The sequence below is a fragment of the Temnothorax longispinosus genome, chromosome 8, assembly GCF_030848805.1.
Source record: "Temnothorax longispinosus isolate EJ_2023e chromosome 8, Tlon_JGU_v1, whole genome shotgun sequence".
NCBI lineage: Eukaryota > Metazoa > Arthropoda > Insecta > Hymenoptera > Formicidae > Temnothorax > Temnothorax longispinosus.
The window spans coordinates 3,290,036-3,303,922 of NC_092365.1; the positions used below are offsets into that span (position 1 = coordinate 3,290,036).

The following is a 13,887-nucleotide window of genomic DNA, read 5'->3' on the forward strand; positions in this document are numbered from 1 at the left end:
ATTTAAGACAATTCTTACGAATTTCATTATAGACATAAACGTAATATATCCAAAAAAATATATTAATTTCGTGACTTTAATTTTAACGAAAATGTATGCATTGTATATTTATCACCCTTTATAGAACATCTCTCGAGAAGTTGCCTATAAATAATAACATGCGCATCTTTCCCTGACATTTCGATCGAGGAAGCGTTAATTCAGCGCGGTTAGGCAACTGACAAGTAGACGATTCTTGAGCGCTTTGGAAATCCTCCGTTCGTGCAGAATCTCATAGATGATCCGCGCGGCGCGATACCGTCCCCTTCCTCGCCGCGCGAGAGAAGTTATCCATGAACGCGTCACGTGGAACGAGGTCGTCCGGTCGGTCGCGGGGTAACAGGATACGCAAGTTATTGTTGTCAGAGTACCGCGAGTTCTCCGAGACGATCCTGGTGGAGTCGCCGTTCGCGGAGACCACGAGAAACGGACGGGGAGTGCGTCAGGTCGCCCTGGGCCTCACGCCAACCAGGTTGATCGTCGCCGCCGATATCCTCCAGACTAATCCCGATTTCTTTTGCCCGCCCGGTATCGACGCCAGTATCGAGAGCTTCGAACTGGTCTCCGTGTATCCCTTAGAATATGTCACGCTCAGCGTGTTCAGGAGGAGACGTCGCAGGACTCTGAAGGCAAGGTATACTCCTTCGACAGACAAAACTAGGGGTATAAACAAAATTATAGTCTCCACTTTCTCTTCTCCTCCTTAAACAGAAAATCCGTAGATAAATCTTTAATCAGTCTTTTCTTAGGGATTTTTACACTTGATTTATCTCACTCATTGCCCTTAGATTCATTAACGGTCGAGTTAATTATTACGAGCTCGGCGGCGCGCAGCGCAGTGTTTCTTGGAAGATCTGGTGCGAACAGGTACGAAGATTACTGACCCAGAAGGTGGACGGTAGCTCGTTATCCGAAACAACGGCGGCGAGCTCGTCGAGCAGTAGCACCCTGTATTTGTTGTCGTCCGAGATCGAAGTCAGGAGTAATCGCGACGCGAAATACAAGAGATCGGTATTCAGGTGGCGATGTAAATTAATTTTGGTTCCTTTACGTTATTCACCCCCATATTTAACGGCTGTATTTATTCAATTGCATTTGATTCACGTAATAATGGCGAATCTGGAGTCAATTTTGAGCGAAAACGGTTTAATTTCCTTGACACTTGTAAATAATGTCACATATTTAAAAAAAAAACGAGTACAGAGTATGGAATCATTATGGAGGCGCCGGCGATTATATTATTCCCACGTGGACCGATAAGGACTTGTATCTCGGGCCAGCTTATAATGAATTGACGGACGGCCGTTACACCCCGGTTCCGGTGAGATTCGCCGGAGCCAGCCTAGAGGATCTCAGGTACGAGCTGGAGGATCGCACGCGTTACATCGCTTGCGAGAAATCCTGCCACAGCTGGCCGTGTCAGACGAGATTTGGCGGTCGGGCAAGATTGCAACGCGCCGACGGTCTCTGCAATGTCCTTTTCGCAAGAAGTCGCAACGCACGTCGTCACGATTACGCGGCAAGTTGCAAAAGTTCGCCTTGCAACGTCTGTCAACTGGATAACAGTGTCGGCATCAATGTTCTTGGAAAGCACAGCCGATGTCACGGTTAGATTTGCAATTCGTAAATCTTCGTTATCTATTTAGAATATTTAGATACATTTAAAAAATCCAAGTTTCTCTATTAATAGAAATTTAAAAAATATATAGAATAATAGAGAAAGCGAATAGAAACGATATAATTTATTTAATAAACAAATAAAATAAATTACAAATCCAAATACTCCAATCGAAACACATTGCATGAACGTCAATAATAAAAAATAAAATATTTAGAGCGCCGAAACATGCTCTTCGAAGAAGATTTCATCGAGCACGTGGAAAAGAAATACGGAAAACGCCAGCAACAATATCGAGAAGGACCAAAGAGATCTTTAGCGTCGAAGATATCGCGTTTCGGCTTTGGAGTGCCGGAGAAATGCAATTCCGAATTGATTCTGGGCCCTTATCGCGGCGATTCGGGCTACGTCGACGTCGTTGATCCTCGCAAGCTGATCGAGAGCGGTGTGACGATCTGGGAGGACAATTGCCGATCCTTGAAGGATAGGAGGCATCCGCGGAGATACGGCTTTTCCTCGGCGGCGCATTTCTTCCACGCGCTCGGCCCGTGGTCCGTACAACCTGGCGAACGGGAAACCGTGCAGACTCTCAGATCACCGAGCGCGGTTAACATCCGCAGACAACCCTCGGATCCGGAGCTGAGGCTTCCGGTCTCGCGCCGTCAATTGACAGCCAGCGTCTCCTGCGCCGCCTTGACATCCGGCGGATCCAGCATCATTGGCACCGTCACTAGGGGACGAGTGATACTCTTTTGGACGCCAGAATATTGGTACAGGCCTCAGGCAGCGGCAGCTGCCTACAGGTGATGCAAAAAGAATATATCTCATGCCGAAAACCATGTATACGCACGTATCTTTTAACCGACAGAAAATCAACTAAAACACGTCAACTTTAGCGAAATTTTAGAATGGAAATTCGTTCGATTTTAATTTAATTTAATCGTCCGATTTAACGTCCAATTGCATTTTTTCATTAAATAATTTAAGAAGAGATCGCTTATCGTTAATTATAAGATGATTTGGACGTAAGTTTGTCGTCTCTTGTTAGCTAATACCTTACGTAAAGCCTCTTATGACAGAGAGCTGAGGCATCACTTGGCGTCTCTGCAGAACTTCCGACGCGGGAAGGAGAGGCAGACGAGAAGAAAGTTCTTCTGCCGACGAAAGAATCGGCTCTCAGGCGAGGGCTATAATTTCGAGGCTGTAATTACCGGGAAATCCAGCAGTCTCTTGGATCGCGTGCTTTCCATCAATGGCGCGCGCAAGACGAGCGGGAAGACGAGCGAGAACGCCGACGACGTCGACAGGGGCACGGCGCAATTACGGAGATTGTTAAGGATGAATCTTCGCATCACCGTGTGGGACTTGGACAGCACCACCCTCGCCGCGCAACTCACCTCGATCGATCGCGATCTCTTCGTTCGCATCCCCGCGACTGAGATCGAGGCGCTGATCTATCAGAGATCGTCGCGCAACGCGCCGAATCTGGGCGCGTGGATCGCCTTCAGCCATCGGATCGCCTGCCTGACCGTCAGCGAGATCCTCGCGATCAAGCAGCTCGACATGAGGACCAGAATCATGGCGAGATTCATCAACGCCGCCGATAAGTGTCTCGCGCTTGGTAATTTTCAGTCCTGCAGGTCTATCCTGGCCGGTCTGCAGGCACCGCCGATTTATAGGCTTCAGAGAAGCTGGTCTTACCTCAGGACTCATCACGCCAGCAGGTTTCTCCATTAATCATTAGAGTCTCGGAAAATAATAAGCGTAAATTCTTCCTTTTACTGTTAAAAACTTTCATATTAAAGAATATGAAATTTAAACCAATACCAACTTCGAATTTAATAATATTTAATAATATTGTTATTTTTAACTGCCATATGTGTCGAAATTTATTATTTTAACTTCATTGGTTTATTATTTTAACTTTATATTGAATAGGAATAGGAGCGCGACCTAATAGAAATGGTTAAAAATAACTTAAATTTAATACAATTCGACATTACGAATTTAAGTGTTGAGCTACCCGAATAAATTAATAATAAGCAAAATATAGAAAGTATTTTCCGATCTTCCGTTTTACGTTAATAATTCGATTTAGTAAATATAGAGAATAAATGTTCCTCTGTACTGACACAATCGTACACATTTTAGATACGCGGCGATGGAGAGACTGTCCAAGATTTACAAGAGCCCACGTTGTTCAAAGTACCAAAGAGCTTGGGCCGCGGCCAAACGCAATCCACCTTGTATGCCGTATGTTGGTCATTTTCTGATCAAAGTTCTAGGATTAAATGGCCTGAGGGAGATTCAAACGAACTTTGCAAGGAGACAGTCGACAGCGCGAGTCAACGAGGCTTCAGAATTTCTATCTATTAATAATAACTTCAACAATCTTCACTCGGGAGGTGACAAGAATCCGACGGAATCAAAACAATCTCTGGCCAGGCGTATTTTCGCAGCGACGCTGGCCAGGATAAAGTTCGCGGCGCGCCAGAACGTCGTCGACGAGACCAAAGGTGACGTCTGGACGTGCAGACAGCGATATCTCGCGCGCAGGTTTTTCCATCGTTGGCGAGTGATCGCGTTGGAATCGCGATTACGCTCGGAGAACGAGAGAAAATTGAAGAACGTGGACTCAAAGAGGAGATGTGTCCTCGTTCTCGCAGCCTGGCTGACGGACCGTCAGAGATTCGCGTTGGGCTACAATTTCCCGTTGAACTCGTTCGCGTGTGAGTATCTTTTGAAAGCGCGTTACAGGGAGGACCGCGAGAACTTCTTCATCAGCCTCAAGCTGGAACCGCCTAGGACAACTTGAACTCGATGCGCGCTGAAAGATTTCGATCGTGATTAGTTACATCGTTGGGGATTGTTGTGCGATCGCTGATTTTAATTATCATGCGTTCATTTCGAGAGCAAAAGAGAACCGCAGCTATCTTATTGTTTCGAGTGCAATAAGGCAGATAAAATATCGATATACTGCGCAAACTGCGCCGATGGTTCATCTAGAAACATTTGTTTTAAACATTGTCTTTAAGATAACGATGTACCATTCAGTATTACTTGCATACGGATTTATTCAGAAGCACTTTTACTTAGAAAAAGTATCATATCTACACGCGCTTTGTACGATTATTATTGCTATAATAACTTTAATAAAAATAAGTCTTTGAATACTGTAAATATTAGGTAACGAGTGCTAATTGGTACTTTATATGTTTCTGTATAATTTGTTATAATTTGTTATCCGGAAAGGGAAAGGATTAAGACGATTTCTTTATCACCGTTTTATTCCGAACACAGTGTATACAATTGTTATTTTACACATATTATACGCGTGTATATATAAATATGTATATATATATACATATGCATATACACACATATATATTCCTTCGCATATTTCTCTAGGAAATTTGTCAGTCGTAAACTTAAAAAATGTGTATGGTCGAAAAAGTGAATATCTGAACTGAATGATAAGTATCAGATTCTGACTAGATAACAACGCAATTTCGTGTATGTACAATAATGAAACGTCTACGTCATCGATTTAAAAGAAAAGATAGAGTAACGTAATATATACATATAATATCGGACAAGGGAACAGTCTTTTTCTGGCACGGAAATCGAGCGTGATTCTCCATCGATCGTGTCGCGATCGCCGAAGTCCAATCTTCGAAATTTACAAGTTCTCTTTTAAACGTATGTATTATATATATCACATATAATATATAGAGATATTTGCAATTTCAGAAAGATTCCGCTCGAATGCGCCCCCGGGACAATTATCTCGCACGACAAATCTATTTACGTATAAAACAAATATATATATATGTATATATATGTTAACACATTTAAGATTGTAATTGCGACTTGCGCAATTCGCACAATTTTTGTTCCTCGAAAGAAGAAATAGAGCGGCGTCCTGCTCTTACGTTTTACAAGACGCGGTTTTCTTTCTTCCCCCCCTCTCTCTCTCTCTCTCTCTCTCTCTTTTTTCCTTAACCATATAGGACTCTGCGCGCGCGACTTTGACGCTAACGCGAAATGCGTTTCCAAATGCATCGCGCGAGCGAGATACAGCCGCGAATACGCCGCTATCCGATACTTCGAAGGTCGAGATCTCTACGTTATATTAGAATAAAATTTCACGGAGTATCAAAATAATTATTCATGCTAATATTAGAGTATTCTGCAAAAGTGGATCAGTAATTTAAAGAGGAATCCTTGCTTCGAACATTAATGTTAATGAGTCATTGATAAGTCGCGTCCGTTACAAATGTACAATTCCCTTTTGCCCGGGCGACAAGTCCGACGAAATAAAATACGTTAGTGATCAGTCGCGATTGAAAGGCCATGCTCGTTAGAATCGTCAGATTCTAACTTAGCGAAACACGATCGATTGAAGGATAGAAATATTTTCTCTCTCTCTCGAGTCTTCTTCTCGGTCCTTAAGTCTGTCGTCGATCTGATCCCCGATGTCGTTCGTCGTTCTGACGATTCTCCTCCCGAGTAAAACGCAGAGCCGCGAAGCTCTCTCTACCGCCACTCAGGCCACTTGGAAGAGTGGCCGGCATCGTTTCGCCGCCCCGCGGCGGCCGTCCCGCTTAAATCACATCCCGCCGGGTTTCGGAAGATTCGTGTCGTAGGCTCTGATCACGTCGGTCTGGGTCACCGAGCCACCCTCCTCTTGCGAGAACGCGAAACCATCTGCATCGCGCAGCATGCGCAATAACAAAGGTCGCAATTCATTAATCTCTGCCGCAAGAACGTTCATTAATGAGGCATGCGAGATGCGTGGGAGAGGTCTGCCTTCCTAATTTCTCTAATTCGCCGCGTCCAGCGATGAGCTAGCTGTTTACTTTTATAAATATCAACAAATAAAAATATATGAATTTGTGACAATGAGAGCCGGGTGCGGTAATTAGTGCGCTATATACATTTATTATACTCTAGAACAATCAGATTGGACTAGCGTTTCGACCCTTTAATTCGTCGGGTCATCCTCAGCGCATAAAATTAGTAAATTATAACTTTTTTTCTTTTATAAATTTTCGATTCACACTGTGAAGCGTCTCGCTTCGAGACGAAACGAAACTTGCTGGCTCATCGCTAGATGCGTCCGTATAGCAGCCGGGAATTCACGGAATTGCTTCCTTCATACAATCCTTAAGATTCGGTAAAGCGCTATTTATAGCAAGAAACAAAATGTTCTCTAATTTCGGGTCGTTCCCGCTAATTAAAATCAGCTATATGTACAAGGCGTCCCGGAAGCGTCGCATTGTTATTCGAGATAAGGAAACTTTAAGAATGAAAGTGGAAGGACGCGACTTCCGGGACGCCTGGTGCAATGCATCGGCTGCTAAAAAAGAATATAAATTTCAGTTATAGAGGTAAAATACTGTGCATGTGCAAGAGTGTGCAGTTAATTAATCAAATTTATCGAAAAACACGTAGAATTCGTTCGAAATGGTAAATTTAAAACTTAGGACGGCACTCGTCGAATAAAATAAAGCTTACGAACGGACGAGAAGAACGGAATACCGTGAGAAATTAAGCGCGTGCTCGTGTAAAGAGTAAAAGTACGAGGGGGAAAAAAAAACACGTTAGAACACAGTTTACCCCAGTAAGAAAGTAGTTTCGCGAGGGTCATAGAGTCACGGGGGTGGGCGATCGATCCGGAAGACCGATCGGGAGGTGGGACCCGACCCCGGCGGGCATCGTAAACGGGAAATTTCTCCGGCTGTGTGCGAGACAACTTACGTGATAGCTCCACCTCGACACTGACTCTGGAGGCGGCGTTCGAGCGCCTGGTGAAAACGCTTTTAACATTTTTCAGCAACCTCGCCGTCTCGGTCAATCTGCAAAGCCGGGCAAGTCAGCAATGATTTAGAGATTTTCGGCTGGCTGGAGAGAGCTCCCTCGCGTCCATGGACAAAATTAATAATTCTCTCCTTTTTCTTTTTTTTTCTTTTTGCATAATGTCTATCTTTCACTGTCTATCTTTCTTTATCATCGCTTTACAATCTCTCGCCTTCGGGATGTTCTCGGCCGACAGTACTTTTCCAATCTCAACGCGAGCTCCGTGCGAGTTTCTTTTTTTTTTAAATTTCTTTCACACCGACGGATATTACGGATATATTACGGATATAACGTGACAGTAAGTGCGGTGCAGTTACCGTACAGGAATTAAATAAGACGAGAGAATGGGGTGGAAACTAAACGTGGAGATCGTGAGAGGGTGCGTGCAAATTTATTCGCAAAGGGAAAAATCGATACGCCCCTTACGCTCATTAGAAAATTAATTAATTAGTCATGCAATGCGCTGATAAGCCGGGTGTGTACACGTAATGCGAACGCAAGCGTGAGTAAAATAGTTACAATCACTATCATTAGGAATCGTCGTGAGCTACATCAAGACCTCGTGAGAAAAATTGCGTGTTTGCCGTTTTCAAATCGCTGGTGCTCTGTGTCCTGGCCTTTTTTTTACCCAGCGCTACATCAAGCGCCTACATCAAAACGATCATGCGTTTCTCGTTTAATCGGCAGTGTTCTCGCTTGTTCGTAGTGCGAAAAGAAGAAGGTATAAGTGGGAGGCACTTGAGAGAATTGTACTTGCTACTGGGGGAGTACTTACACCTCGCGAGATCGGCGATGGCATGCACAGGCCTGCACGGGATACCACGTAAGAGAACACATCAGAAAAGACCGCATTAACGAACAACAGATCGTTCACAGTGAACATTAGTATAGTAGCTGATACACCATTAATTCTACAAGCTCTATTACTTTCAAAGATTGGTAGGGTATTTGGACTCTTATATACTACATCACTCATCCATTTATCATATATATGTATATATATAGGTGGGGGTCTGAATATAACAATAATCTAGCTCCATTGGAATATTTTATGTGCACGTATGTATACAAACTTAAAAAAAAATAAGGGATTGATTTGCCGTCAATACTGTACGCAAATGAGGAGATACACATTAATTGATGATAAGTAATGAAGTAAATGAAGGGTGTGTAAAGTAAATCTTTAATTTAAAACAAGGCAGGGTTAATAAGAATGATAATGATAACAGAAAACATATCAGATATATATATATATATACAATAGAACCTGCAGCACGGAATCATAACGCATTATTTTTTACACTTGTAGAGAAGAAATAAAAACAATTAAACTAGAAATGAAAAGCGTGCGAGAGATTCTATTGCATATGACATGTTCAATACATGTCCGAATTAAATAAATATACAATTAAATTATATTTACAATTAGTAAATAATTATAATTGCATTCTTTGAATATCATACCAAATATAAAAAAAATATAAGAAACGTATATATACATTTTAAATTAACTTATAATTTAAACAAAAAATATAAATATATGTTTCTGGACACGCGAACGCTGGACGAATAATTCGCTGCTCATACGTATATAGAAAAGAGAGAGTATCGCTGTATAAAATACAGCGCTTTGTATTGCATTTTGTATTGCAGGATTTATCACGTTAATCCTAATATTGCACTCGAAAGGAATGTTCGCATATATTAAAACGCTTACTACATTGGCACTCTTGGAAGACGGGAGTCTTGGATGTCGGATGGACGGATTATTCAGGAATAGGAGATCTGAAGTGTTGCGGTTGATGCATGCTCGGAACGGTGCGTGAACCACGAGCCACGTGCTACAAACGGAAACACTCTCAGCCTACTGCGTCTTCGCCGCGGACAGATCAAGGTCCAATATCGATTTAACCATTGCTTCGTCGACCTCCTGTCATAATTCATATTTATCTGCTCGATTAGGAGACAACGATATTGGTTCTATAAAACGTTTGTCACTTTCAAGCATTCCGATAAACGATTAACACGCAAGCGAGCAGACAAACGGCAGTGTTAGTTTAGGAAAACTGGAGTTAGTTTCTCGTAATTACATTAGATTAGATAGATAGTTGTTACATACATGCACCTAAATGTACCAAAAAAAATAGAAGATTTTTGTCCACAGTTTTAATCAGACCACTCAGGCAATGTAAATCTGTTTTCAAGTATAAATATTACGCGAAAATGGAGCTAGAACCTAGAAAGCCATGCATAGTTTCGATAAGTCAACATAACGAAATATATATGATTATTGGAATGATTCATGCATCAATAACGGGTATTATATCCTTTTCTGCAATATATGCAAATCCTTTCGAAAGAAATTTATAATAAATCAATACTTTATCTTTCGAAGAGCCTAAATTATCCGTAATAATAATAATGCAACCTTTCACTAAGTATTTGAAAAATATTGGAAAGCACCTCTTCTGTTATTTGAAATGTAACCTTGCGTATTTTCGATGTGTTAGTCTTTAACAAAAGAAATGGAGGCACTTACGAGCTTCTGTAATCCTGATTGTTGAATATATCACCAGGATCAGATTTCTTGATTTCATTCTCTCGGGCTGCTTCTGTTACGGACTTCCAAATAGTATTCCTCACTCTAGATACACGATAGAAACCATCGCCATATAAGTACAAAATATAGATATATCGTCCGAACGCTTAGTAGCATGCATACTTACGCCTTTACTGTGACATCCAGTAGTAATACCGCGGTAGGTATTAATATGAGTCCCAGCCAAAAAACAGGCGAAGAAAATAACATTCTATCATTGCCCAGCATCACAGCGCCGACGTTCAAGACGGGCCAAAAATTACTGCAAAAACAAAAACGCATTAAACGTATTACGTGTTATTACGTATTACGTGTTAGGAAGCTTATAACGAGATATTACGTCGAGAGAATCTTACCTATATATTAAAATAAATAAGAACCAGAGTATAATAGATCCCCATGTCGCCAAGTGGGTGACCCATGTCCATGAGTTTATTATTAGACCCGCCTTCGCGCATACCGTTACTACAACATACTGAGAAACCACATGATACGTAGATAATCTCTTTGACAAGATCACAATGTAAAGAATGTATGAGACTTACGGTATAGACAAAGTTTCCTAGTAGAAGATAGCCACCGTCTCTACCGTTCGCCCAAGCTACGTCTTGCTTCAAAGCCATTAGCGGCAGCCAATACAATAGCGACGAATGAATCAGCCCATTTATAATCCATACCCAAAATACCTGTTTGAACATATAGATACATTTAGGAACGTCTCACTCTTTTTAAAGATATACTGTTACATTTTTAAATTTAACATTATTTGTATAGAAACATATTTACTTTAATATTGAAGAATGACTCGCCGTTATTCTTCGTCGCGTACAATCCCGGATGAGCCAAGTGAGTTTCCGCGGAACACACTTTGTCAAAGAGACCCATAGCTAATGGAGGAGCAGCGGTAAAAACCTAGAAAATACACCGAAATCATTGGAAATAGAATTAACTTTTTTTTTTTTTTTTTTAAAGCAAAATACTATTGTACAGTTTTTAAAAACTTACCACGTTGTAAAGTCCAATTGACCATCTTTCGAAAAGGATCTGTCCGGACCAGCCGGAATAGATGGCAAACCATAATTCGATTACATATAAACAAATATTCTTGTAAAACGAATACAAGATTAATTTACACATTCTGCTATAATTCCAAGAACCGTGAACGAATAACAGACGTTTCAGGAAACGAAACTGTGCGATGGAGTAATCCGAGGCACAGGCCGCTTGAAGACCCTCCACACCCGAGATGCCTGCGAAAAACGGAACAGCGCGATGTTTCAACGATATAAAAATATTCGACGAAAATTGATACGGGCGATAAAACTTACCGACGCCGATGTGAGCTTTTTGTATCATGGCCACATCGTTCGCGCCATCCCCAATCGCAAGTGTCACCGCTTTCTTGTTACTCGTGATTAAGTCAACCACCTAAATGAAAGAAGTCGGAACATTGCGATTGATCGAACATTATGTAAATTCAAACATTAGAATTAAAATGTTACCTCAGCTTTTTGAATCGGCGATACTCTGCAACAAATGACGACTTTGCAAGCTGAACATAATTCCAAGAACTCCATCCTGATGTCGCAAGACAAAGCATAGTCCAACGTACTGCCGTCTATAATCAGGGCTACTTCGTTTTTGCATTTTAAGTCAATCCCAAAATCAAGACAGCGTTGGATGATGACTTCTCTTGTTTTCTGTGAGACATATTACGTGAGACGTTTTACGTTAGGTCGACTAAACGCTTAAAACTTCGATAATCACCTACTTACATCCAAAGAAGATTCATTAATAATGTAAAGTGGCATTCCGTGCGTTATCAATTTACACGAGTAACCGATATTTAGGGCGGTTTCCTGCTTATCTCCCGTCAATACCCAGACATGGATATCAGCTTGTATAAAAGCCTGTATCGTTTCTGGAACCTAAAATTATGCGATATTGAAAGAAATGTAATAAGTAATAAGTTTCATTGACGTTTAGCTATTTAATTAGTTAATAATATATTCTATACTTGATCTTGTAGTTGATCTTCAATCGCAGTTGCCCCTAATAACGTGAGTTTACTCTCAATAAAATTCGCAGCTTGATCCAACATAGTTTCGCGATTCCTAACACTGATCGACGCTTTATGATACGATTCGCGCCACCACTGTGAAAAGTTATCGAAAGTTATTAATTCAATACTACAATTTATTAAATTCACTCTTCCAAAACAAGATAGAATACACACCTGATAAACATTTTCGGGTATTTCCGCGGAGGCGAAACAAAGCGTTCGCAATCCGTCCGTGGCGAAAGCTTCCAAATGCTCTAGGGTCGTCTCACGAAAATCATCCGCGTGTTCTAAATCAAGATCGCTAGTTTCTAAAGAAGCCGACATCAATCTTTCGTAAATAGCCGAGTCCGCGCCTTTGCAAAAAATTTTAATCTTTCCCTCGGGCGTTTTCACGATCACCGACATACGCTTCCTGGCCGAGGTGAATTCTATAACGTTCAGGATTTCGTATCGCTGCGTCTCGCCTAGAGCTTTGATTTCCACGTAGCTGGGCGTTCGCATGTCAAACACGTAGTTAAAGTTACGTGCCCCATCTACCAGCGCTCTTTCATCTAACATAAAGAAGGAAGAATGGTAACGTAACTCGTTAAACGCTGTATTGTGCTAGTAAAAATATTCGCAGGCAATTTTTACCAGGAGACGCAGCGTGATAGATTATGGAATCGTCTATTTTTTCGGGAATAACCGTGTGGCAAACTGATAACATGACCATAAACTCGTGAAGTATGGCTGCGTGCTCCGCTTTCTTCTTGTCGATAGGATTCGAGGGGTCCCGCACGGCTCTTCCTTCCAAAATATCCTTAATTAAATCGCAATTGCTGTCACTCGTACTTCCGTGGCCGTTTGAAGGATTTGGCAAACTGTAAAATGTTTACATTCGGGAAAATAAGTATTAAAATTGTCAGTTTCTACAGTAGAGAAAAAAAAGATATACCGTTGGCATGAAACTTACTCATACAATCTTCCGCCGACTGAACACCGCTTAAACTCCATGACGTTCTTCGTAAGGGTGCCGGTTTTATCCGTGAATATGTACTTAACTATCCCGAGTTCCTCGTTCAGGTTACTCGTACGAGCCATCGCCGGAGTGTTCGTTTCCGGGTGATACATTTCTATGTCCATGTTAATAAACGTAGCCTGAACGAATCTCACTACCTCGAGCGTCACTTGCAGCGATATCGGTATTAAATTATTGAAGAGAATAATAAACGTCAGCAGATTGAAAGCGAAGTTCTTAGTCATTTCCTCTGCAATGAGAAGAAGAACGAAGCTCGAACATCCTCGAGAGTGCCCGCGTGTGCCACGTATTTACCTTGCAATCCCAGGTACCAGAGGCCTTCCTTGTTGGCGTTCGTCCACACGGCGTTGAATATCGCGGAAAGAATGCACAACAGAAGAAGTATGAAAAATAGCATCAGTGTCTGCGTGTTGATCAACCGATCCAGGGTGGATCGCTTCAACGGCGCTGTCGCGGTATTATTCTGCATGAGTTTCGTATCGTGTCCCGTGTATATGACTACACCGAACACCCACCGTGTGTTCCGCAACATCGCGCCACGGAGTAACAATTGATCGGGCCCTAAAGCTACACTCCTGTGAAAGAACAACGCTTGTAACATAACGACGCATTAACTGTCGCACGATATAAAGATGTCAAGATTTTAACAAATGCCAAGACATTTTCATTAATAAAAATACGATACATAATAA

At 41.7% G+C, this 13,887-nt stretch overlaps 2 protein-coding genes across 11 annotated transcripts in view; one reads left to right on the forward strand and one right to left on the reverse strand.

Moving 5' to 3' along the window:
* Window positions 1-61: 61 nt before the first annotated feature.
* LOC139817723 (uncharacterized) lies at window positions 62-4,845 on the forward strand. Its single transcript, XM_071786026.1, has 6 exons — window positions 62-673; window positions 828-1,090; window positions 1,245-1,646; window positions 1,875-2,460; window positions 2,737-3,381; window positions 3,809-4,845. Exons 1-6 carry the CDS (start codon window positions 333-335, stop codon window positions 4,470-4,472), a joined length of 2,901 nt encoding a protein of 966 aa, XP_071642127.1. The 5' UTR covers window positions 62-332; the 3' UTR covers window positions 4,473-4,845.
* Window positions 4,846-4,926: 81 nt separating this feature from the next.
* Window positions 4,927-13,887, reverse strand: part of Atp8a (ATPase phospholipid transporting 8A1) — a 32,560-nt gene continuing 23,599 nt past the window's right edge. For 5 of the 10 annotated variants that reach the window (XM_071786010.1, XM_071786012.1, XM_071786018.1 and 2 more), the window contains 16 exons: window positions 13,490-13,770; window positions 13,130-13,424; window positions 12,811-13,037; window positions 12,352-12,728; window positions 12,133-12,270; window positions 11,891-12,043; window positions 11,618-11,815; window positions 11,444-11,543; window positions 11,121-11,365; window positions 10,902-11,027; window positions 10,661-10,801; window positions 10,472-10,590; window positions 10,243-10,377; window positions 10,056-10,160; window positions 7,418-7,515; window positions 4,927-6,412 (listed from right to left, as the gene is read on the reverse strand). In XM_071786010.1, coding sequence (XP_071642111.1) covers window positions 6,267-6,412; window positions 7,418-7,515; window positions 10,056-10,160; window positions 10,243-10,377; window positions 10,472-10,590; window positions 10,661-10,801; window positions 10,902-11,027; window positions 11,121-11,365; window positions 11,444-11,543; window positions 11,618-11,815; window positions 11,891-12,043; window positions 12,133-12,270; window positions 12,352-12,728; window positions 12,811-13,037; window positions 13,130-13,424; window positions 13,490-13,770 — 2,884 coding nt within the window. In that variant the 3' untranslated portion in view covers window positions 4,927-6,266. Of the gene's footprint in view, window positions 6,413-7,417; window positions 7,516-8,291; window positions 8,324-8,551; window positions 9,447-10,055; window positions 10,161-10,242; window positions 10,378-10,471; window positions 10,591-10,660; window positions 10,802-10,901; window positions 11,028-11,120; window positions 11,366-11,443; window positions 11,544-11,617; window positions 11,816-11,890; window positions 12,044-12,132; window positions 12,271-12,351; window positions 12,729-12,810; window positions 13,038-13,129; window positions 13,425-13,489; window positions 13,771-13,887 lie in introns of those variants that run through there. The other 5 variants (XR_011733298.1, XM_071786011.1, XM_071786015.1 and 2 more) reach the window with 5 other exon arrangements.